Below are 27,088 nucleotides of genomic sequence, written 5' to 3'. Positions count from 1 at the left end.
CACTATAGACAAAGCATATAGCTAACCGTTATAGACAAAGCAAATAGCAAAGCACATAGTTTACCTTATTCTCTCTACATTTTTCATACCTTTAACATTTGCACCTTTTTTTCTTTCAAAAACTTTGGCTAAAAACAAGGATTTTTTAAGATTTTCAAATATGGTTTTTTTTAAACTATATGCTATAAAATTATGAAAAAAAGAAGGGGTTATCATGGTTATAGAGCAAAATATTTATCAGCACTATATAGATAAAACTAGAGGACTCCGAGTATCTGACACTATATAAAAAACAGTCGTAGCGAACTTCCTTAATATCAAACTGAATAAAACTGTAAGTGTATGAATCTTTTTAATCTAAAACGATTTTCAAACTGAAATGACATGATAAAACAAAACGATGTTCAAACTGAACTGGACTGAATTATACATGTAGCCACTTTTAAGGAGGATAAACCATTGTACAGTCAAAGTCATGGCAAAAAAAAACTTGAAAAAACAAAATCATCAGTCTACAAAACACAAAACGAAAAGTATTGATTGAGCAACACAAACCCGGCCACAAAGTGAGGGTGATCTCAGGTGCTCCAGAAGGGTAAGCAGATCCTGTTCCACATGTAAAAAACAAGTATCTTCTTTCATTCCTATTCAGTCATATACCGTTTTCTATGGCTTTTTGTCCATGTTAAACAAACTCGGGTCCCAAGTATATGGCAAGCCAAAGTGGACAAAAAGAGCTATTTTTTAATATTAAAAAATAATTATCTAATATTAAGAAATCATTTTCTAATATTAAAAAATCATTTTCTAATATTAAAAAATCATTTTCTAATATTAAAAAATCATTTTCTAATATCAAAAAATAATTTTCTAATATTAAAAAATAAGATACTTTTTAATACATGTAATATTAGAAAATGTTTTTTTAATATTAGAAAATCATTTCCTAATATAAGAAAATCATTTTTTAATATTAGAAAATCATTATTTAATATTAGAAAATAATTTTTTAATATTAGAAAATCATTTTTCAAAGCGTCTGAATGAAAAGTAATAGCGTTTTATGACGTCATTAAATATTTATCTTTCATGGAATTTAGTACGCATTTCCAAAGTTTATTTCTTTGGTGTTGTCTCCATGGGCATTGAAACAATATAGATGATACTGATGGATATTTCATTATTTGAACAACATGATACAACCGTGTGTTCATTTGTATTGGAATGCGAAACATTAGACAGAATGAAACTAGAATCCAGAGTATCCAAGGATCAGTCCTAGGACCCGTCCCCAGTTTCTTTGTGTTTACATATACAACCTACGCTGAAGGTCCACAATAAACAGCGAGACTGTTTGCGGATGATGCTGTTGTCTACTTAACCACTTCCTCAGACGACCTCGGACAACGACTGCCACGAACTACAAGAAGTCCTAGACAAACTGCCGAAATGGAAAAATGTTTGGAAAATGGAGTTCCACCCTGAAAAATGCAGCGTCCTCACAATTACAAAAACAAATCCAATCAAGCGGTACTACAAACTCACGGACATACTATGGGACATGAAACATCTACAAAATACCTATAGGCTGCACCATTGCAAATTATCTAGAGCATATTACATGTAACAACATCACATGAGAAGCCAGCCGATACCTCGGTTCTTTCCATCGAAACCTCCACATTAGTTAAAGCATGTAAAGAGCATGCCTATAAAATATTCGTAAGACCGCAAATAGAATACGTCACGACATGGAACCCGTACTAGCATTACCACATTGATAAAATGGAAAAAAAGTACAAAGACATGCTACATGATTTGTAACCAGCAGACATATAAACAGATCAAGTGACAGCAATATGATTACGAAATTAGGATGGAAAAGTCTGTCAACAAGAACAAAAGAAGCTAGACTCATCATGTTTTACAAAATAACAAACGACCTTGTAGCACATGCACTTGTCTCAGAAACTTTTCCCTATATACCTTCATATAACACTGTGTTATATCAAGGTACATAGGGGAGGGGTGGAATCTGAGACAAGTACATGTGCGGGCTCTACCTTGTAGACATAGACAAGGGTAAACACCCACAAAAACCAACAACAAGCTTTAGCGCGACAGGACATCAGGATGAAATTTGTAAAAAAAATAGACAGGACGGGGGGTTAAAGTTAAAATAAAAAGAAGGAAGGATGACAATTTATGTAAAAAAAGTTAGGATAAACTAAATAACAAAAGGCAGGACCGAATAGAAGGGAAAATAAAAAGCCAGGACCAGACTTGGGGTAATTGTAATTGTAATCGTTAATCAGCTGTAATTGATTATAATTTTTCAAGTAATCATTGTGATTATTAATCAGCCAAAAATCTGATTACATGTAATTTAATTTAATCAATTACATTTCAAAATACCCTGTAATCCTGATTACTTTTTGATAACATTCTGATTACAATGAAAAAAAATCTTAAACTGTGTTTATGGTCAATAAATGAACAATTTTGTTATTCTTATTAAATAAATATTTACATGTTATGATAGCTTGGTTTACTTTATAAAGCATGTTAATTGATTTGTATACTTCAGTAAAAAATAAACTGTTACAGTATTGAAAAGTCATCATTTATAGCCAAAGAAGAGACATATAATACAATTAGTAAAATATATTGTACGGGCCTTAGTAAAAGATATTGTACATATATTCACAATTTAAAGATATACATATATATGTTACAGTGAATTTGTATAATCAGGGATTATGTAGAATCCCTGATTTTTCAGGGAATATGTAGAATCACTAAAATCATTAGTAATTATATATAATCCCTAAAAATGACCAGTGATTTTACATAATCACTGAACATTTTAATAATTATTCTACAAATTCCCTAATATGATTTCAGGGATTATGAATAATTTAATGATCCTTTGTTTGATAAAAAAAATAATATAGACAAATTATATTTTGTTCTTTCATTAATTCCTTGCCAGATGAAATAATTTTGCTTTTAAACACAGAGGATGATCTAAAAGATATAACCAACACAGGGTGTGGAGATAAAGTTGAAGACCTCAAAATTAATAATATCAACATTCCCTTTATAGCAATAGCTTTACATGTATTGTTTGTTTATTAAAATCCAGCGTCAAATAAATATTCAGGTAAAAGAGAAGATGTGGTGTTATTGCCAATGAGACAACTGTCAACAAGAGATCAAAATGACTCAGAAATTAACATCTATAGGTCACCGTACCGCCTTCAACAATGAGCAAAGCCCATACCGCATAGTCAGCTATAAAAGGCCCCGAAATGACAATGTAAAACAATTCAAACGAGAAAACTAACGGCCTTATTTCTGCTCTATTTTTAAATCCACAAAACATGTTATTTGTGATACATGTAAGGCAAATGGTGAAGAAGATTATGGAACATCTGTTTTGTGTGGTTTTTTTTTGTTTTAATGAACAAGACATTCAAACTGTGAGAACTTAGGCATCTAAATGTAGGAAAAACAGGCAGAACTTAGGATTGACACATATAAACAAATTTTAGAGGAAGCTTGCATTTGGTGTAATATTCTCATAGCAATTCCACATGGTAAAAAAGGAAAGGGAAACCCGAAAAACATAATGACAATTGCTTAAAAAAAGTCTGAAAAAGGATATCGCCTGACTACAAAACATGGTATATTTCTTGCTCGAACCGGTTCAAGATTGCAAATTCCCATCTTTTGTTGGGGGGGGGGGGGGTTACCTTCAGATGTTTTACTGAACACTTTATTTCACTTAGGCGTGTCGTTAAAATCAGATTCGATATGTGCAGGAAAAGGTTTTCTAAAATGTGGATATTGTGATAATAACAGATGTGAAGCATATTATTTTGATATATTGTGTTTCACATTTTCATGTAGTGTGCCTAACATTTTAACAAATTTAAGTTTACATTTTGATGTAATGTGCTTAACATTTTACAATTTATGTTACTTTAAAATGATGTTTTTATGTGATTTTATAGAATAATAATTTCAATTTTATTAATTTTCTTTATAAATAAAACTATTTCTTCATTTCAGTTATTATGTAGAATCCCTGACGTTTTTTCTAGTGATTATACATAATCCCTGAAAATGTTAGTGATTATATATAATCCCTAAACTAGCCAGTGATTCTACATAATCCCTGAAAATTTCAGGGATTCTACATAATCACTGATTATACAAATTCACTGTAACATATATATATATATTTGATAATAACTGTTATATTCAAGTAATATTATACTTTTCTTTAATCCTGAATTATGATCTTTTGTTAATATTGTGATTTTTGTCAACTTTGAATTGACGGGTAGGAAACCAATTAAGGTTTGTTTTTATTGCAATTTCCAATTCAGTATAGCTGTAGGACAATGTATATGATAAAAGATTAATCAGACACGTGAAAATTTATCTAATTAGCACAACCTAAATTAAAAGTTGGACAAATATCTTGTTTAAGATAAGCAAATTTTTGTATTTTCTTAAACTGGACATGTAAAATGCAATGATTCATAGGACTTGTATTTTGTTTACAATTTGATTAAACAATTCTATTAAAATTTTACATAGTTTTTAACTGGTAACTTTATTTCATCCATATTTTTACTTCCATAAACTGCACCTTGAAATACATATAAAGTCTCAAAGAGGTCAGAAGACAAACAGTAAACTCTTTATAATGCCATATTCAATTGAAGTCAAAATAATTCAGATATCAATGCTGATAAAGTGTAATGGGTCATAACCAGTGACACAATGTTCATGTATGTATGTTGTGAACTTTTGTGGTTTATTAAATAGATGAAGTTTGAAATTATCATTTTCTAATATATAAAACAAAATCTTTTCTAAAAAGTGCTTTAGTTGTATCAAATGTTAGTTCATTCATATCATTAAAAATGTGTGGTTTTTTAAAAATCATGATTACTTTGCTAATGTAATCATTAATTTAATCAGACACTTTTAGAAATGATGTAATCATTAATTTAATTTAATCGTACAAATGACAAAGTAATTGTAATTTAATCGATTACATTGAAAGTAATCAGACCCATCTCTGGCCAGGACAGAGATAACAAATAGAAAGAAAAAGGGCAAACATTTGCAACCAGGTTAGTCCCCCCTCCATCCCCATCAAAACCAAACAATAGCTCCTTTATTGACACAATAAATAAAATAAAGAATACGAAGGCATACCTGCCAACTTTTGAAAATGCCCATGGGGGTTTTAGCGCGCGACAACAATTTCAAAGTTTAAAATTCTTTGCGACGACTATTTTGCGCGAAAAAGTGTCATTTTTGCATGATTTGTAAGATGAGCTTACATCCCTTTTTTTAAGTTTATTTACATGATTCTAGTTATTATATCAGCAGAAAATATGAACATGTAGCTGTAAGACCAGGAATTATTTTCATGTGTAAGGATACTAAATAGTTGTTGACTTTTCCAATTTAAAATTATACACAAAGAAGGACTTTTATCAGGTTGGGAACAACACATAGGGATCCCCCCTCAATGTTAGGACATTAAAAACCACTTTTTAAGTACAAATGAGCATTCATATTATTTGAAGAAACTTTTCCCAAAGAACTGTACAGCTTATGATCTATCATTGTCTATCTGGTATTATATGGTCAACACATGTCCAAGAATTTTGATATGTTCTTGGCCTTATATCTTCTTTATTATTCAAAATAATAGGACTCTTCATTTAGAAAAGCTGTTCCAAATATAATGTCAGAATTTCCCATTTTTAAGTTAACAAATCTACATTTTCCTATTTAATTTTTACAAGAGTGACCCCTTGACTAAGGGTTGTCCCTCATTTAAGGGATTCCTCATGTTGATGTGGGGGGGGGGGGTCCATGTGGAAAATAATGAAGAGTACATTATCCTTTAAATGATTGAATACATAAATAAAATTATGTTACAGTAAGTGTACATGTTATGTCAATAAATTAGTGAATAAACTACTATTTATTATATTCATGGTAGTACTGCATCATTGAAGTTTGTCAATCAGCCATGCTTTTATTCTTATTCAGTGTAAGAACCTCCTTGCAGTTGAAAAATCATTTGCCATGTTCACGTTTTTACAATTCTGACCAACAAACAGAGGAATACAACACAAGTTCAATATCTAGCATGTTAAAACAATCTTGAGAGAAAACGTTTTTGATTGGCTGATTAATTTGATCATGAGAAACACACAATTTGATTGGCTGAACACGATTTTCCTCCATTGGACACAGTTCAAAATCGGGAACAACAATATTTTTCGTGTAAATTTTCACCAAATCGTGTTTTAGAGGGTTTTTCAGGAACACGATCGTGCAATCGTGACAAAGGGTCAAAATCGTGTAGTACACGCCTAAATCGTGAAAGTTGGCAGGTATGCGAAGGAAATGATTATCAGATGCGTGGTTTTTCTTTTAGGATCGTTTTGTTTATGTAAACAAGATTGATAAATTGCCGAAAAGTGCTTTTTGCTTTTTCGTAAAAGTTTACGTCGTATCGCGCAGTCGGCTGCGGCAAGCGCAGATGGTGATGATGCACAGACCTGCAGAATTGTTTGGTCTAAAATTGAGCCAAGCAAAGCGATGACATAGCAAGATTACTAGTAAACAACTAAACAATCATATCCCGATATCGTTTCCTGTGACATGAAAGACGACGATATAAAACTCTACTAGTATTTACTGTAATGGAGTGTGATGAATACCCATTTCTATCAATGTTCAAATATTTAATTTTATTTTCAATAAAATAACAGAGTTTCAATGTCCCCGCATTGCACATATTTTATATATCCAAGATACAAGGGCAATAACTAAAAAAACACTTTTTTCTTTACCTTTATTTTAATATCTCAACATGATCAAGAGAAATAAAAGCTTCATCTAGCAAACGGAATAGGATTTCCATTATCATTTTATGTTTCATGCACGGGGCATAATTTGTTAAAAATATTTAATTAAGACTTATTTTAGTTAGTATCCAAGACATTTCTGATATAAGTTTCACACAAATCTTGCAAGAATTGTACACACATTACAGCGTTAACAAGACAGGACGGACGCCCGATATTTCCATGACCCCTGTATAACGCGTTAAGACAAGTAATCAAACAACCCATGGGTTGGGTCAAATTCCGCTTCCTATATCTCGAAGTGTTAAATTTTATTGTGTCAATGAAGTTGTTTAAAGAATACCGCGAGATTGCAGTTTAGCCAATCAGAATAACCTATTACAATGAAACATACATCTGACAAATGTCTAATGTAATTACATGTATTATTAAATAATCTAATTTTGGATGTAACGCGTCTTCTGATTGGCTGACGTTATTTTGTTATCAGCCAATAGACATAATTTAGTCATGTGACCGTGACGTCATCAACATTTTTTCATGGTTATCCACGATTTAAAATGGATTTTAGAATTAAATTATTATAAGAAATGACTGTAATATTTTTTCTGTCTATTCGAAATAACATAAAAAATGTGGTGCACACTGTTAAAGCAATATAAGCCGTCAAAATCGCGATTTTTTAAAATGCTATGAAAGAGATGAAATTAGAAATGATTAATGAATTAAAAGGTTTACATAAAATTTCACGTCCTAAAAACCCGTAATGTAACTGTTAAAGTTGAAAATATATTCCTCATCATTCCGTTTGACCAGTGCAAATGGCAGCTTATTAATTTCCGACACTAATTCCGAAGATTGCCGATGCTGATAAGAATGCGTGTGCTGCTGACCTGGGTCAACAAAAATGGACGAAGAGGTAAGATGTTGCATGTTAATCTTCGTAGTTATTCATTAGTGTTGCATTGCAGACGAGTGTTTTTATATTTTTGAGTAAAGATAACATTGATTTATTCTTATATTTCAATTATAACTAATTTCTGGTCTCACTTGCAAAGAAAATCACCGAAAATTGATAGAATATCCATTTGGGGGTCCAATTGGGGAATCGCCGAAAGTGTGCGTGTTTTGTTTACAAAATTATTCAAGTAAAGTTTTTTGGTACAACCATTAAACTATAATATACAGGCATGTGTTTCACAAACAAACGAGGTTTTTCGGTGAATGAATAAGAAATAGAACCGACAATATTTGCTGGGATATTAAAAGTTGGTATATATCTTCGCATGAATACATCGGAAGAGTACGTAACGATGTATTTGATGCAAAGGAAGAAATAAACAAATATACGTTTTTCAATAAAACAAGGACACATATATTTTCTTTCAGTACGTATTCACAACTTTTGTGCATTATATATTTGGCCTTTAGACAACATCAATGTCCTCTATAAAAAGATCGACGTGGGAAAAAAACATCGTAGGGGTAATGGGAACCTCAAGATTTATTTTCAATCATTGATTTCTCTGTTGTAAAAAAGAACTCAACTTTTCAATTCTAGATGCACGATATTTTTATTAGTTATTGACGTTGAGCTAATTATAATTCTGTATATCATAAAACATTTTCTTCATGATTTTGTACATAAATCAGGCAGTTAGACTTTTGTTGCATTTGTCATTACAAGGTTTTTATAGCCAACTATGTGGTATAGATTTTACACATTGTTGAAGGCCATACGGTGACCTACATGTATGGTTGGAAATTTCTGCATGTGTTCACAAGTCTCTTGTGGAGACATGTCTCGCAAGGTTTTTACACTTTATATAGTGCTGTAGTTTATTGATAGTCTTGTGATAACAAAATATGTGTCAATCATAGAAAATTATATTTTTGAGAAATTTCTTACCGACTACTTTTCTTTCCTCAGATTTCAGATACTAGAAGCAGGTCTACCACACCTGAAGTTCATTCTTCGGATGGAGAAAGGCCCATTCGTGGGAGGGGTAATAGGAGACGGACAGCGCGGGGAAGAAATAGGGCGAGAGGTGGCAGAGGCAGGGGCAGAAGAGGCCATAATAGAGCATTACAAGGACAGCCAGAACCACTCAACAGGGCTGAAGTCGCCGCACAGGCCAGAGCTGAAAAAGATCGTCAGATGCAGGTAAACTATCCAACATTTACATATAAAAAAACTTTAACTGTTTCATTTTTTTCTTCATTCAATAAAACATTTTACTGAAAGTGCTGTGTGATTTGCCTTGAAATGTAAAAGTACTTTATTTTTCAGGAACGAATTGATGGCCTATCTGAAGATCAAATGAAATTTGCAATAATGGCCACGTACAGGGAACAACCTAGTTTTCTGTTCAGAGTACTGGAAGCAGTAAACCAAGAGTTTACCGCAAGTGAAACTACACCAGAGCCAGATCCAGAACCTACACCAACACCTTCAGTAGGTGTTCCAACTTGGTGTCGGTGCAGCAATTGCAGAGAAATGCCTAGTGAGGTTGAAAAAAGATGTTGCAACCAGATACCTCAAAACTGCCACTCTACACTACATGTAAGTACTATTCTCTATTAACTCATCTTATATTATTCTTTATATTTTGACGTTTAACAAGAAACTTACTTGGATTCTCATTCTATTCAGTTGATTATTTATATGCCAGCGTCCTCCAATATTAAAAAGATGTGGTTTAATTGCAAATGAGACAACTATCCACAAAAGAACAAAATGACACAGACATTAACAACTTAAGGTCATCGTACGGCCTTCCACAATGAGCAAAGCCCTTACCGCATAGTAGCAGGTTTTCGTAATCTAGTGATTTTTCTAAACAATGAGAACAGTAAACAAATGTACATAAAAAGTTAAAAAGATTTGGTTGCTTTAATTCATTTTGCCCAAAACAAAGGAAATCACCTTCGATACATAAACAAATGATCATGGTTGTTACATTGAATGCTATGGTTCAATGCTAACTTCAAACTATAATTTCAGACATTGCAAGTTTTAAAATCTTAAACATAAAAAGTATACACAACATTGACAACTCTCCGCACCAAAGAGCTGTATATTGAAAAAAACATGGTCTGTATACAATTTCAACTTATTCATTTATTATTTCAATTTCAGGATTTTCACAATGTTGTATTGGACCCCTTGGTTCTTGAGGTTGCAATGAGGTATAGAAATGATATGATTGCGCAGCCTCCAGACCAGGATTACAATAGATCACATAGACACACAGCATACCGCCAATATGTTCTGTGGATCCATGGATATCTTGGAGCTGGAAACAGACAAGTAATTCCGAGTTGCTGTGTTTGGGCTATCAGGAACAGATTTCCAGACCCATCTGGCCAGTATGTTGGATTTATTGGAGGACGTTTCGGTTGAGAGAGAATAAATTTTATTTCAGTTTTATTTGTATTTTTATTATTAGTTAGTTAGTTGGCCACTCATAGTCTATTGTCTGGTCAAAATCGTAGTATATGGTCCTGTCCAGATCTTCCCTGTTAAATCTTGAAATTTTGGCAGCCATCAAATCTTGAGTAGGGGGAGGTGGAACAGGGGCAATGGTTGCTGACAATCTTCTTGGGTCAAATGGATCTAAAATCACTCTCCTGCTCATCCCGATATCATCAGACAACCTCTTCATTATAATATGCTTCATTAATTCTGGAATGTAAATATATTGTTTTGGTGTCTTCACTTCAGTAGCAGTCCATCTACCCCCTTTCTTACTGTAGTACCTCTGAAGTCTGAAATTGAAAAAGATATTATGTCATAAAAAACCATCAGATATAGGGTATTTGTCCAATAGACAACAACATATCAACTTAAACACAAACACTTTTAACATTGTCTTCATTTTTAAATAATTATATCAAAATATTTATAAATTAGATGTGGTATGATGGTCAATTAGATAACTTCAAACCAAAATGTTGTTAATGTAAGAAATGTTACAGTTCCGCCTTCAATGCTATATAAGCGCACACTACTAAGTAAGCCATAAATGCAGGTCTTTAGACACACATAATGGCTAGTGTCAAATACTTAAACAAACAAAACAATTGCACAACTCATATACAAAACAATGAATCACAATTATATCCACTTAATTATTCATCCTTACTTGAAACATGTCAGCAGCTATATACTAACCTTTTAGTCCCATCCTTGTTTGTAACAACTTTTCTTTCACAGTGAGCATTGTGGTCAATAGCTGCTAGCTGATTCCTGGCATTATATGTTGATGGACCATAAGAATGGCGTTTAGAAGCATATTTCAGAATCACATTTTGAAAATTTTCTAACTCAGCTGTACTCCTATCATAACAAAAATAGTAACTATTAGATCATTGAAGGAAGTGCACCAATCTTAGCCATAATATTCAAAATCATTTTTAGCGCAATAACTGATGGAGATTTTAAATACTTTTAAATTAAATGTATATATATTTTCAAAATCAAATTAAAAATATGAACATAAATAAGGCCATGATTTTTCACAATTGAACTGATTCTTACAGATCAATAATCATGTCAGGGTCTTTCATAACGGACTATAATGTACAAGTATTTCTTGTTGTTAAAGGCTATATGGTTGCCTTTAGGTGCTTACATTCACTTCATTTAAGCTTTGGTGGATAGGTGTCTCATTGGTGATCATATCAAATCTCCTTACTTTTATATACAAGGCAAAACATTTAATAAACGACCAATAAAGGCAGAGTAGCCTAGTTTCTCTAATCACAAATCATTATTGTTCTATTATCAAATTACCTGCAATTTAGATAGTATGGTATTTTTCTTAGAAAGCGTTTGTCCATCACTATCTTTATCAACGCATCATGAGGAGGAGTTGCACCTGTCAACCATCCCTTTTCACGTTCAGATGACAGCGGTCCATGTTTACATTCATTTCCTGCTGTGTCACTATATGCTATCATCCATTGATGCTTATTTACAGTATGGTGCATGATCCCAAACCATGATCCCTTTAAGAAAAACAAGAAAAAAATAATAATATATTATATTATTATATTATACAATGTGATATTTTTTGTATTGGCATAAGATTAAGTATCAACAATGAATTTGACTGAGCTTTAAAAAAGGTTCTGAATGGCTTTTATAAAAAACTTACAATAAATTCTTGTTCAGTAGTAGATATATCTGCACAATGCCAAAAGTGGTTCACTATGTCACGAGACCATTCCAGTAGAGGTTTGTTTGCCTTCTGTTCTTGAGCTACCTGTAATTGAAAAAAAAAATCTTCTGTAAAAGTAGGTGTTTATGCCAAGGCCATTTAAAAATCTGACGGCACTTTTCAATGTACACTTTAGAGGGATAAAATTGAGAATGGATGCTTATTTAGCGTTTTAATTTTTTCCCCAGAATATGCATGAAATATCTGCCACCGGACATAAACAACATAGCTCAAGCATTTTTTTCTATTTATCCTTCAAGTGTCATAAGAATAAATTTTACTTTTTTTCAAAACTTTCACACTACAAAAATAAATGAGTAGAAATTGTCTTTGGTAAATCAACCTTACCTTCACTACTTTCTTCCCAAGGTTCTTCGCCCCGTGCCAAATATCAAATGAGTGCTTGATATTACTAAATTCTTTTTCTGAAATAGATATAAACAATAATGGTAATCTCCAATGAGAAACTTAGCATACAAATAAATAAGAAACAGTGTTCCAATATCTTCCAAATTAACCTCACCACATTATGTATGTACTTGTTCCAAGTCAATAGTCTGTAATTCAGTGGTTGTCATATGTTAATGTGTTACATATTTGTTTTTCATTTATTTTTTTATATAAATAAGGCAGTTAGTTTTTTCGTTTGAAATGTTTTACATTGTCATTTCAGGGCCTTTTAAAGCTTACTATACTGTATGAACTTTGCTCATTGTTGAAAGCCTGTGGTTACCTTTAGTTGTTAATTTCTGTGTAATTTTTGTATCTTGTGGAGAGTTGTCTCATTAGAGTTGTCTCATTGGCAATCATACCACATCTTCTTTTTCATAATTATTTCTTTGTTCAAAGACAATTCTTGAAAAAGAATTTTACTTATATTTTTGCTGAATGTATCAAATGGTAAAGGTTACATAAATAAAATACTTAGTCTAATGTGTCCTACAAAATTCTATATGAAATAATCATACAGTATCTATTTTGTGGCAACATAAACATAAATACTTACTCATTAGAGATTCCACCTGTATATGGGCATCAGTGACAACCTCTACCACTTTCATATTTTTTTCCAGTAGTTGTCTTAAGCCTTTCAGAAAGCAGGCTTTCTCAAGATTTGTACTCTTCTTCTCTGTCATCCTTTTATCCATGGTAACTATAGTTAAGATCTTTTTTGTATTGTATTCCATGAATGTATATGAACAGAACTGTGCACAGTGACCAGGACTGTCCATTCTTCCATCACCTACATGTAACCAAACAAAACATTTTATTCTGGACACTTAATGTTGGTACATGGAAAAGCTTTCTTTTATTGGTACATTGTAGTTTTTATAACAATTGTAATATTATGAATGTGCAAGTGAGCTATTACATGTATATGTATCATAAAAAGTACCCTTAAACGGAGCATAGCATTGAAAATTTTTACCTAAAGTAAATAGTTGAGTTGCCCTTCACTATTATAAGTTTGGTCTTTGGTCGAGAGTTGCATCACTAGTTATCATTCCACATTTTCTTTTCACATATATTTTTTTTTTATAAATATTCCATTTCAAACACAAATTAAATCTTTAAGACTTAGCTAGTTATTCCCTGATAGGCGCTCTCTTGATCTATTTTACACTGAAAATGTGTTTGAAAAAAATACTAAAGCAAACAACTCACCTAATATAACTATTTCTTTATCACGGAACTCTTGCAACACCATATCCTGGGATTGTACCCAAAAGCTATCAATTGATGGTACGAGGTACGTCCTTTGTATTTTTAAGAATGTTGAGTTGCATAGAATTGGTAATCTAATAAACTTTGCCAAATCTGCAATTTTTTGATAATTGTTCCCAGACAGTAAAATACCAGCAGAAAAAACCAAGTCACCACTGTGCAGTCTTCGATTCAAGATGGGCTGAGAACACCACTTGTGGGCAAGATGTTTATTTTGACAAACCTGAAAAATTAATTTTTTTTCAATTAAAAAAAATGTCAATCAAAAATATATATTTGCAAGTTTGTGTTACATAAATTTACATGTATAAAATTAGTGCAGCTGCTTTTTCTTATAAAATTTTTCCTTGATAATAATATCACATCTCATGAATTTTATAATAAACTAACCCATTTCAAGTATAAAGCTGAAGAAATCAACTCCATCTTAATTGTTAAAGGCAATCTGCATCCTTTTACTGCACATATAGGTGGGATATGTGTTTTAGCCAAACTTAAGATGGAGCTCATATAAACAATTAGTGGTCTGTCATCTAAAAAGGTATCTACTTCAGTCTCGCTCCTGATTTTTTTTATACTTGGGCCTAGGTCTTCTTCCTGTTGATCAGAAGGGTCTGCTGACTCGTCTTCAAATCCTTCATTTTCTGACTCTGATTCAACACCATGGTCTTGTCTGTAATAAAATGTACCAAATATATTATAATCTATACTAGAAATTTCAAATCTTGTTAGACTTTCTTAACCAAAAAATATAATTTCATTTGAGACAGACTAACATCAACTAATAGACACAAGGATCAGTAAACACAAAAATCCCTTATTTTCAAGTATTGTATGCAGGACATCATACTTCATCTACAAGAAAATATTTCTTAAATCTTCATTTAGTGAACCATAAAAACTTGGGTCAAAACTCTTATTTTAGCTTATAATTTAAAAAAAATAAATCATATCATAGGGTAAAATGTGAACTAAATTTTAAAAGTCTTTAGACTTCAAGTTAATAAAAAAAACTTACTTGACCAAAAATTTAACAAGACGGACAAGTGAACAGAGAGATACACAGACTGAACATATAGTAAATTGGTAAAAAATTGAAAACAACATGTTTTATAATTTCATACGTCGAAGCGCTTTTCAGGATTTACCTTTACATGTTACCTTAGTAAGTCAGGCATTAAAAAATAATCTGTAAATACCAACAGTATATGCACACCGGTGTACATGTTATTAAGAAACTATAATGAAAATCAGAATTACCTGTAAGTAGCATCAAAACTTGGTTCATAGTCTTCATCAGAAAAATTATCATCATCATCCTCATAGTTACCCTCAGAAATAGTAATGGTTAGACTGAAGAAAAGAAAAAAAATATTCTGTTGCTGTTAATTCGTACTAAAATGTAACCGATATGAATTTTATATTTAAATTTGAACTTGATATAAATATTTAGGACAAGAAATTAGTTACTAGTATATAAAGCAATAGTCATGTGATTCAATACCAATTTGCTCTTTTTTCTATCACTATCATCTATACTCCCTTTTATACTCACAAGTATTTCCTTTAACAAATAATGTTAACATTTTTAACTTCTGTAGTCAATATCTCAAATCAAAATGAGAAGTGCTTGTTTTAAGTTGTTTCATTGTTAATTAAGTTTACAACTTCAATTTAATACATTTATAGCATGTGTAGACATAGTTTATGCTTACTCAAATGGATTTACAAAGCTGCTTTGTGCACTCTTCCACAGAGAGTCTGTTTTCCTACTGATTTCCTCTATTCCAGACATCTGGGTCTCTTCCCTAAAATACAATTATTTAAATAATTATTCTGGGGGAAAATGCTGTATTATGGCTAACATTCAGATATGAAATACTAAAGTCACTGTTACATAGAAACTTGTATATATGTATATAACTCTAAACAGAACATTTTAATCTGAATTAATGGTGTAACAGAACATTATTGACGTACAAATTACAATTAATTGTCTTGTCCCTCTTGCAAAATGTTAATCAAATACTTGGTATAATGTATGTTAGTGCTTACACATATCTCGATTCATGTTCTCTTTCTGATGATGATATTTCCGACACATCAGATAAATGTACTGAATACTGTTGCAATTTAGATTGCAATAGTCCAGGGGTAGAAGTTGTTAAAAGTGTATTGGCAGAAGATGTCTCTTCTGACATTGCACTACATGTAGGGGCAGGGCTGGTTGGCTTTTCAACGGCAGTGTTGACATCATTAATATTTGTCACAGGGTTGGTTGGTTTTTCACTAATAGTGTTGGCATCAATAGTATTAGGGTTTCCTTGGTCAGTCTGAGTATGGAATTCATACCTGTATAAAAAAGGACATGCATTTGATAATTTAAGTAAATAAATATTCTTTTTTTCCTTTTTCTTTATAGAAATTTTTGAATTTATAAGTTGAAGAATATTTAAAAACAGAAAGACAGTTCCAATAATTGTCTAAAAAATTACATATAATTTGTAAAGAAGTTATAAAAGATGTCAAACAGTGATATAACAAATTATCCCTCCGTGGGGCCCCTTAAATTTTGCCTTGCGTTTCAGTTAATAACTTGCCAAACAACGAGAAAGTTACGGATTTCTCTAGGATTAAATGATTGCTTCTGTTCCCTGATTTATTTTTTTATTCATTATTAATCACAAAATTACGATTAAGATGCTAATAACAATGAAATGTAAATTATAAACAAAACCACGGGAAACTTACCTATCCAGCAAAATCTTCGCCACTTCAGCGTGTGATTGCAAACGAAGAGCACATTTTAGCTCACTCCAGCGATCATACTGGGAACCAAGATATATTCTATTCTTGTTACATTTTGCATTTACTGCTGTACGTCGTCGTTTTTTTAGCGGAATCAGTCAATGTTGGCTTTCTCCCTCGCTTCAAAACATTGATGTCAGACACTCCACGTGCGCCGGAGATATTACGCACGCGCAATGGATTAAAGAAAGAGGTCATCTAAGAGGTCACTGCATATTGACCGTTTTCAATGAAAATTATATCTGTCGGGAAGACAAACGACTCAAGTCGAACATTTTTGCTTAAAACTTCAAAAACAAGATATTTTAGATCGTTTAACGAGTAAAATTACGTTTTTAAATACACATTTAATGAGATTCTTGTTTAAAATTCATGAACAAAAAAAAACAAGATTTTAAAGCTTATATTGCTTTAAATAACCCGCTACGCGCGTCATTCAGTGTGCACCAAATTTTATATGTTATTTCTTCATAGACAGAGAAAATATTTCAGTCATTCCTTAATTAACAATTCGATAGCTCTCTTTTTTGTTTTTTTTTGTTTTTAAGTTTTCGATCTTTAAGTTCGTATGTATAGTATAGATGAATGGAAAAGAATAGTCTTTCTGTATGGTAAATATGACACATTTTACAGTTTAATTTGATTGTATCCGAAACCTAATTACGTGAACATTATTCTTTATGATGAGAGACTGCCCTACTGATGACATTTCCTCTTTAGTATTATCTGTTTCTGTAATATACTCAAAAGAAAGAGTAGTTCAAATAACTCGTTAACGATTCTATTAATGAGTGCCTGAATTAGGGCGGGAGGGAAGGGGGTATAATTGCATACATTTTTCCTATTCTTTGTACATTTTGTCCATTACTCCCTCCATAATATAAATTTACTATTTTAGCACCTCATTTTTTGGCCCATTTTTCTATTCTTTATACTTTTGCCATTATTCTCTTGTTCTGTAAACCTCCATTCACACCCTGCTAAAGTTGGACTATTGGGGTGTCGGACCAATGGGGTGTCGGACTAATGGGTGTCGAAATATCGGGGCGACCCCTTTCTGTTAAGCAATTGGATAAAAAGTTTCTCTCTGCTCTCTCAAAGCCCTGTCATTTAAGGTCATCTTCCGTAACGGTAAACTTAATCTGCCTACAAAACTAGTTGGGATCAGATTCCTACCAGCGTAACTGTATAATTTTCCACTAAAATGAATTTGTTGTTTCCTTTCCTTCCAGCCAATAGTTCGAAGACTTTAATACATCCATTACATATAATTTTTAGGTTTAAAATGTCCTTTAAAAATGGAGCCTGATTATTTGGCCCTACACCCTCAGTCATGTCTACTGAATTTGAAACTTTTGCTTATTTTACATGTATTAGCTTGTAAGATCTTGTAATTAGTTCAGTTTAGGGGGAACTATTAGGCGGAGGACATTTTAGCGAAAAAAAATGGACATTTAAGCGTTAAAGTAAAACCCATTTTAGGGCCAGATTTTAAACCCATTCAAGCGATCGAAAATTAAAATTGTTAATGCCCATTTTAGAGAAACATTTTTAACCCAAGTTCCAACAAAATATATAAATCCGAATGTGTCCCCAGTACACGGATGCCCCATCCGCACTATCATTTTCTATGTTCAGTGGACCGTGAAAATGGGATAAAATCTTAATTTGGCATTAAAATTAGAAAGATCATATCACAGGGAACACGTTTACTAAGTTTCAAGTCGATTGGACTTCAACTTCATCAAAAACTACCTCGACCAAAAACTTGGAGAACGTACGTTTAATGGGCTCTGGATATACCCCCTGTGCAATACTGTACATATAATTGCATTAGGAACGGTTCTTTTCTCCTTATCTTGTCTAGATTGTGGTGCAAATTCGTCTATTATACTTCGTATCTTTATATATGTTGTTGTTTGCAATTTGATAGTTATCAAGAAAACGCGAATAGCTGGGTGACAACTATAAAATTGCTTATTATAATGGGCATGGAACGTTTCTGTTAATAATTGTTTGCTAAGAATTACACGGAATTTCTGCCCAAAGCTTAAGTGGGAACATAGAATTTTCAGTTACATAGTATTCGGTCAGATAATTCGACACATCTCTTATTGTGTTTCCATGATGAACATATAAACAGCTTAAACATTAAACCAGTAAAAAATACTGTTCATGGTGATAGTGAGGCGAGTATTATTCAACAAGGTAAGTTGTGGCTAAAATGGGCTAAGAAAACAGACGAAGGAATTAATCCTGCGCTAAAATGGGTTTTAATGTTGGCACTAAAATGTCCCCTAGTAGTTCACTAGATCGATTTAAGATGAACAGCTAATGTTAGGTCAATGATATTTGGCATTTAAATTTATTGTCATTTGTATCATTTAGCAAAATCTGTTTCAGTTCATTCGGACATTATTGTCTTAATTCCGTTTGTAAACAGTGAGGGGTTATTGAATATAAAACAAACAAGTCAAAACTTTTTGATGATGAAGATTTTAATTTTTAATATAAAAAAATGATTTCTTAATATTAAAAAATGATTTTCTAATATTGAAAAATGATTTTCTAATATTAAAAAATGATTTTCTAATATTAAAAAATGATTTCTTAATATTAAAAAATGAATTTCTAATATTAAAAAATCATTTAATAATATTAAAAAAGGAATTTCTAATAAAAAAAAAAAGGAATTTCTAATATTAATAAATGATTTTTTAATATTAGAAATTCATTTTTTAATATTAAGAAATCATTTTTTAACATTAGAAAATCATTTTTTAATATTAATAAATAGTGTTTTTCTTTTTTAATATTAGAATATCATTTTTTAATATTAGAAAATGATTTTTTAATATTAGAAAATGATTTTTTAATATTAGAAAATTATTTTTTAATATTAGAAAATTATTTTTTAATATTAAAAAATGATTTTCTAATATTAGAAAATAGCTCTTTTTGTCCACTTTGGCTTGCCATACAAGTATCCCTATGAAAATCATAGAAGATACAGAAAATCTGGCAGGACACACATAATTTAAAAGTTGTTAAATGAATCGTTATAGGAGTTTCTGAGCCTACTGACGTTTTTTTTTCATAATAATATATTTTTCTTTGGAAAGGTTGTCAGGTTTAGGTCATGAATTCCTACACCAGAATCCTTAGGTTCTTTATTAAACTATTGCAACAGGGTTGCTTTTGGTTTCCAGAAAATAAAATCAGTACAGTAATTTAGATGGTGTGATGTCACTTGTCCAAAAACATAAATAAGTGGTAAAAACGTAAAAAAAAAAAATCCAGATTTAAGGACGCATACCAATCAAAGGTTTTAAATGTTAGAGAAGCATTACAGTTATGTCACATCATCGATCGATCAGTTATCACTCATTAGCAGGGGTTGTAGTATTCACAAACTGGAAACGTTTAACAAATACCGTTAACAAATTATAACAATGTCCGTTTCCATACCGACCCTGGACTTATTCCGAAACTCCCATATCAGCCCTGGTCACTAGCCGATGCCTCAGATGAATTAAGAAATGACGTTATGGACCATACGTAAAAAGGGATGTTCTAATCTATTGATCACCTATTATACAAATGCTTAAAAAAGTGAAGAAAAAATTTATTTGGTCTGGCAGGGACATACATTTTTTTCCTCCGCAGACATTTTAATTGACGTTAACAAAATCAACAGCTCCCTCGTCCGTCATTGTTAAAAACGCCATCGACGTCATTCATAACAGAGCACACTTATCGGTTGTTTACCTGGGCAGAACTAATCGGGGATTTTCCCCGGGCAGAATTCTGACTAGAACAGATCTAAGTGTATTCCATATGCAAAACATAATGTTTGCGTTACAAATATTGGATAGTACATAACATTGAATGCACTTATGTTGTGAAAAACTTCGGGTTCATATAAACAATAGTTGTTTCTACAATATTTCTTGTGTGCGTCCATGGTTTTTGTATCATCATCAGCCTATATGTTTTTAATATCTAATCTAATTTTCAAGAGTGATATTTTATCACGACAGATATTGTCATGGTTACCACTTATATTGTTGACCATTGAAACAATTTCTTATCTTGTCATAATTTGCACTCTCTTGAATTCTATCTATTAGCGTATGATATATTCAATATATGGAGTTCAATACACAACTTGCATATTATATAATTTCAGAAGGAAAATGTTTGATATCTATGAATAAAATAATTTCAAGTAAACGCTGTGAACAGAAATGAAGTAGTGTCCCTTTTCTTAATCATTTTTTTGTCAAATTAATGCTTGAAATGGTTTGTTTCACGAAATAATACATATTTATTGATGCATGTCATCAGCGATGGTTTCAAGATACCGATTAATTTTACCACTGAGGTGCAATTTTATATATTGAAGAGCCTTTTTAATTATCGTATACATTGCCCAAATATTTCAACAGGTTTTAATACAATCAAAATATAATTCGGCGCTAAATGTTGAAGTTATTTTGATACAACGTTATCAATTGTACATGTGTTTGAAAATTCATCGAACGACATCGCAAAGCAAAATAAACTAGTATGTACCAGATAGATAATATACAACTTCAGCTCAAACATAATTTTGGTCTGTCCTATGAATATCTTTCCTATATATCTTTAGATAAATACTCAAAAGTTGCCAAATTCTGTTAAACTTTCTGTTTTTGGTTATCGTCAGGCTTTTAAAACGTGGACAACTGTTACAAATTACGTAAAGATTGACACATTTTTTGAAATGGTCCTTATCAATTCAGGTGATATTGGCACTACTTCTGTGATCTTAAAGTCAAATATATCTTTAATATGAATTCGCCTGTACAAACGCATGAGTCACGCAATAGACACACGGTCTTCAAAAATAGGGTGTCTATGCTACATACGTCAAGATCAAGAATGTCCCGAGCATTAAAATGTAATATAAGGTTTGGTTCCTTCCTCCTCTCCTTATTCACGTGTTACCACTCATCCTTTGTTAAACATGGTGCAATACAATTGGTACCGTTTATGTTGTTTATTTTAAAGTTCGCGGATCCATTACTGATTAAGCTTAGCGAACCAAAATAGGCTTCTGCGAGTTATATTTTCCGTTAGAACAATTTATCCAGTCAACCTAAACTATTGCTGTCTTAAACGTTGCATAAAATACGTGAGGATTATAATGTATGCATTAGTTGGATCATGACATGATTAGGAATATGAAAATAGGTGAGGTCTTGCTTTTTAAATTTGAACTATTAATCAAAGAACAAAGACAACAATAATTGCTTACATCCACTTAAATTTGAACTTTGTGGATAGTTGTCTCAATTGCAATCATATCACACCTCCTTATCTATATATATATATATATATTTAGAATGTTGAAAATAAGAAAAGTGTACGAAGTGAATTTTAAAGCTAAGGGTCAACCAACGCATACGCATACAGAATCATAGTCTCTTAACATTCTCCAACAGTCTGGTATTAAGTAAGGCGTCTGTTTGACTGCTTTGTACACAATCACATCTGATATGAACGAGAACATTCATTGAATGCAGTATCAAGCCTTCAGATCGTGTAACATACATTTATAGCTAGCTATAAAACGCGGTTTAATCAACCATTTTCTACATTAGAAAATGCCTGTACCAAATCAGGAATATAATAGTTGTTATCCAATCGTTTGATGTGTTTGAGCTTTTGATTTTGCCATTTGATTAGGGACTTCCCGTTTTGAACTTTCCTCGGAGGTCGGTATTTTTGTGATTTTACTTTTTTTTCCTATCCAGTTATCCATTAAGATCCTCTGTGCCAACATAACCTACTCAATTGAGTATTTGCTAAATATGACATCCTCTTAAATGTGGCTGAAATGTTTTATCACCCGAAATAAGAAAGCAACTGCAAGATACTTCCAGTAGTAGATAGATGAATGAAAATCTGTATGATTTATTCACCAGAAATCAGATCTATCGACGATGTGTCAGTGGGAAGTCTGGAATTATGGAATTTAGTGTAAACAGTTCCCAATCGCTACACTTGGAAACAGCACAAAAACAAAACTAACGTTACTAGAGCTTTCTTTTTTCTATTTCTGAAACCTTAATTGATATTTAAACTGTTTTTCTCGTAAAAAAAACTTATACAACTACCATGTTTTGCATTTAAATAAAGACAAAAGAAAAAACTTAACTTATTCGCTGTGATAAAACGTTAAAGGATTATCACTCGCCTGAAATAATAATCTCATAATACGCATCACAGATTATTTCACACCACAAATCAGGAATGTATTTATAAAATACCTCCGTTTTTAAATGTTTTTGTCGATACACGCTATTTCATTAGTCCATTCATGTTACTCTATAATGGGCAGAGTAATTGTAATAATTATAACAATTGGAATATTTAACATAGCATCAGTATACTATAGTTGGATCAAATGATTAGATTGAATGAATGACTTTTTGATCCTGGTCAGTAACATATATGGCATCTACACAACATCAATAAAGGCCTTTAGAAAAATAAAACAATCGAAAAGCAGGATGTGATTCCCCCATATTTGAAAATAGTTTACTTGGTACAACTACACATATAAATCGACCAGAGAAATATCAAGTACGCTGGAAACCATGTTACAAAAAGTTCATATAGTGATTATAGATAAAGGCTTCTGGGAATCAGAATCACTAGAATGATGTGTTTTGCCAAGATAGCAAATGAATGCTTCTTCATTCAATCAAAAGTAATTAGATAAACGGTAATTTCCTTCTGAGGAACATTTCTATATAATTAAATGTTGGATGTAACACGTCTTCTGATTGACTGAAAGTGTTTTGTCTATCAGCCCATAGACATAATTTTGTCATGTGACCGTGACGTCACCAACGTTTTTTTTCAAAATTTACTCCTTAAAAATGGAATTTAGAATTAAATTATAAGGAATGACTGTAACATTTTTTCTGACTATTTCGCTGCGCTGGTTATTCAGGGTGCACCACATTTTTTATGTTATTTCTTCATTAACAGAAAAAAATATTACAGTCATTCCTTAAATAACTTGGGTTAACTTCCTTTTATCTATTATTGAATAGAAAATAAAACAGTATTTTCCGTAACGATTCGATGTAAACTTTGATCTTTATAACAACCTTTTAAATTTTTGTAGTAAGCAACACTTATTACTGTCCATCACATGATCCCTGTTTAGTTTGTGCCATTGAAATCCAGTCAGAAATATGGAAAAGTTTACATTGAAAGATACTGCAGCATTGTGTGTGCGCAAATATGCATCAGAACATAACAAGTTACAGTTGATGGCACACTCTACATCTTTTTCAACAAATCGTTATCTGAAACTACTCACCAATCTCATGTCCTTGCCAATTAATGTGTTCATCCCTACTTTCGGTACTCATCATTCTCTTCACAAGCTCTTGAACACAACTATTGGATGGTTCAGATTCCTGTAAGACATCCTTGAACAACTGGAAGGTAGGATATGGCCGTTCAGTTAAGATATCCAGTAGAACCTTGTTACGTTCACGTTGTGTGGTTGGTTTGATAATTTCTTCTCTGTCCTCTATCATTAAAATACATCTGGAAATCAGGTTGTCTAGAACCATCTTGTCAAGTATTGTGTTATCTAATAACTCATCATAGTAACCAGTAAGGTCGTGATGTTTATGATGTTCCTGATCTGAAATTATTAAACTTGGTTTTATCAATTATTACAGAATGACATCTCCTGCAAGTTATAAGGATTACTATGTCTGTCTTTTATTTGCAATACTCCATTTCACAACCGAGAATAACTAAATTTAAGGGAATGTAATTGACAGTTGACATGTACAAATGTAATGAATTATATTTATTACAAACTAAATCACTTTTAAGTGCCTGTCCAACCTTACATGAGAGTGAAAACAATTGAAAGGTTGTTAATTCTCCAGTTCTTACAAAAACTGTCAATGTACGTAGCTGTAATTGTACGTCAAACCGATTTTATTTCATATATTTTATATATGTTTGGGTTTCATTTTGGTTAAAACCTGTTCGTTTTTATATCTATATTGATAACATTTTTATCAGCAGTATGCAGCACTTTTGTAGTGACATGACATATAATTGATAAATACTTTCTTTGTAAATGAACTGTTTACAAAATGAAGAACTACTTAAACACTAAGCTTTCTCTACGCCAAGTAATAAATTGCCTAAGCCGAATTTGGCACACAACTGTCTGTAATTTTCGGGTGTTAATCTCATCAACTTCGATTTGGTCTTCCAAATGTATTGATTCAAGGGCCACTGATGATTTTTATGTAGACGAAACTCGCGGTCATAAACATACGAGGTACGTTCTCAAACTCAGAATTCAACCAATCAAAATACTGGACTTGGCGTTTCTCTGGTCCAAGCACTGAGTAAAGTTTTATGACCGTAGTAGGCACTGGAGTTCACATTAATTCTCTCCAACTTTGTTGTTTTGCTTGGCCTTTAACCTGTTTTGATTCGAGTGCCACTGGTGAGTTTTATATAAACGAAACTTACTTTTGCCATACCTAACTATAAGCCTAATATCTTCGATAAGTTTTTACAATTTTAGAAAAAAAGAAATGAATGCTGAAATAAATATGGATCCCACAATTGCATAAAAAATAAGAATGTCACATGACATGTGTATGCCATTCAGAGATGTTTTGTATCATAAATTAAACTAGTCTGACAGTAATATAATTTGCCTTTTTAACATGCCCAAATCACGTGTTAATTGTGTGGGATCACCCTTCTTAAGAAAGGATCTTACCTCAGAAAAATATACGTTCAAGGGTCAACATATATCTATATCCCAGACAATCAGAGTTTTGAAGAAACACAGTACCGTTATATTGAACCAAAAGGCACTGAAAATCAAAATTCAAGTACATTCCAACGTGTAATGTATGGAAAAACATCTGAAATGAATATTACCTTTGACTTTACTTTGTGTGTATTTTTGTGTGGTGCCTTCTTTATGTTCTTTCGTGTGGGCTTTTTTCTTCTCAGATTTCTAAAACAAAAATAGTTGAATTAATAATTATAACTTGAATTATTACTATCAATTTTATCTTGCCGCATCGAATGGAAAAACAAATACACTATTGTCATTTGAAAGATAAAAAGAATATGTGTCCACAAGACATCATACCCTGCGCACAGCACACTATATTAGTTCCATGTTTAGTAAACTGTAATATACTGATCAATATCGGAGTAGGTCATACATACAAAAGAGTTTACCACTGACAATGTGTAAACAGTTTCAAATTAATGCGAGCACAAGCTATCCTAAACAGATCTTCAATCTATACCGGCTCATATCTATATATCATTTGGTCATAGGATATAATTAGTTTTTGTAATCAAAATCATATGTTCAATCTATACCGCCTCATATCTATATATCATCTGACCTCAGGATATAATTAATTTTTGTAATCGACATTATATGTTCAATCTATACCGTCCCGAAGGGTGACTGGGGAATAACAATATGGTCACTTTGTCTTCTCCCGACCGTCAGTAAAACGCTTGTCGAAGTGGGGCGTCCGTTTGGCTGTGCGGGATGTATCAAGTTCGTAGTCACGTCCAGTCAGAATGGGGACGTTAAATCCGATGCCTCGTGTAAAGAGAGCGCCACGCTCTTTGCACGTTAAAACCCTTGCAACAACTCTTTGAGGGGTCCGTAGGTGGCCTTTTGCAAATTTCTGTCCCTATCCTATATACCCTCAAGTTCCAGTGGCAGTTCAAATTTTCCCGTCCATCATCCCAGATGGCCTCTATTGTGACAAGACCTACCTATTGTATTTATTGTGAACTTGTTCTCGTCCTCAATATCCATGAAATATTTGCCACTGGACGTTAAGCAACCAACAATCGATCAATCATCAATCTATACCGCCTCATATCTAGATTTTCTAATCGACATTATATGTTCAATCTTTACCGCCTCATACCTATATATCAACTGACCCCAGGATATAATTAGTTTTTGTTATCGACATTATATGTTCAATCTATACCGCTTCATATGTATATACAATCTGACCTCAGGATATAATTAGTTTTGTAATCGACATTATATGTTCAATCTATACCGCCAAATATCCATGCGTCATCTGACCTCACGATATAATTAGTTTTTGTAATCGACATTATATGTTCAATCTATACCACCTCATATCTATATATCATCTGACCTAAGAATATAATTTGTTTTTGCACATCGACATTATATGTTCAATCTATACCGCCTCATATCTATATATCATCTGACCTCAGGATATAATTAGTTTTTTAAATCGACAGTATATGTTCAATCTATACCGCCTCATATCTATATATCATCTGACCTCAGGATATAATTTGTTT

The 27,088-nt window shown here is 32.1% G+C and overlaps 4 protein-coding genes across 4 annotated transcripts in view; 1 reads left to right on the top strand and 3 right to left on the bottom strand.

Moving 5' to 3' along the window:
- The window catches only part of LOC143076429 (uncharacterized), a 376,981-nt gene extending 352,611 nt beyond the window's left edge, over positions 1-24,370 (bottom strand). The window contains exon 1 of the mRNA XM_076252206.1: positions 24,042-24,370. Within this exon, the coding sequence (XP_076108321.1) occupies positions 24,042-24,300 (259 nt within the window). The 5' untranslated portion in view covers positions 24,301-24,370. The remainder of the gene's footprint in view (positions 1-24,041) is intronic.
- The window catches only part of LOC143074149 (uncharacterized), a 638,429-nt gene that overhangs the window by 593,708 nt on the left and 17,633 nt on the right, over positions 1-27,088 (bottom strand). The window lies entirely within an intron of this gene.
- LOC143076931 (P2X purinoceptor 7-like) lies at positions 9,067-10,338 on the top strand. Its single transcript, XM_076252828.1, has 3 exons — positions 9,067-9,072; positions 9,199-9,471; positions 10,048-10,338. The coding sequence occupies exons 1-3, from the start codon at positions 9,067-9,069 to the stop codon at positions 10,309-10,311; spliced, it is 543 nt and encodes a 180-aa protein (XP_076108943.1). The 3' UTR covers positions 10,312-10,338.
- Positions 10,013-16,180, bottom strand: LOC143076430 (uncharacterized). Its single transcript, XM_076252208.1, has 11 exons — positions 15,911-16,180; positions 15,571-15,663; positions 15,116-15,208; positions 14,246-14,528; positions 13,796-14,078; positions 13,137-13,373; positions 12,479-12,555; positions 12,068-12,175; positions 11,704-11,918; positions 11,083-11,247; positions 10,013-10,676 (listed from the first exon to the last, which is right to left on the bottom strand). The coding sequence occupies exons 1-11, from the start codon at positions 16,054-16,056 to the stop codon at positions 10,358-10,360; spliced, it is 2,019 nt and encodes a 672-aa protein (XP_076108323.1). The 5' UTR covers positions 16,057-16,180; the 3' UTR covers positions 10,013-10,357.

The sequence above is a fragment of the Mytilus galloprovincialis genome, chromosome 5 (assembly GCF_965363235.1).
Source record: "Mytilus galloprovincialis chromosome 5, xbMytGall1.hap1.1, whole genome shotgun sequence".
NCBI classification, from domain to species: domain Eukaryota; kingdom Metazoa; phylum Mollusca; class Bivalvia; order Mytilida; family Mytilidae; genus Mytilus; species Mytilus galloprovincialis.
Note: the sequence above shows the minus strand (reverse complement) of the source record. Positions and strands in the feature narration are given on the sequence as shown.

Excerpts from the sequence above, each read along its gene's own strand:
- LOC143076931 (XM_076252828.1), top strand. Across the intron at positions 9,472-10,047 it reads ACTGCCACTCTACACTACAT|GATTTTCACAATGTTGTATT; the intron begins GTAAGTACTATT and ends TTTCAATTTCAG.
- LOC143076430 (XM_076252208.1), bottom strand. The coding sequence starts at position 16,056 with ATGTCAGAAGAGACATCTTCTGCCAATACACTTTTAACAACTTCTACC. Across the intron at positions 15,209-15,570 it reads AGCTTTGTAAATCCATTTGA|TCTAACCATTACTATTTCTG; the intron begins GTAAGCATAAAC and ends TCTTTTCTTCAG. Across the intron at positions 14,529-15,115 it reads AGTTTTGATGCTACTTACAG|ACAAGACCATGGTGTTGAAT; the intron begins GTAATTCTGATT and ends ATTTTATTACAG.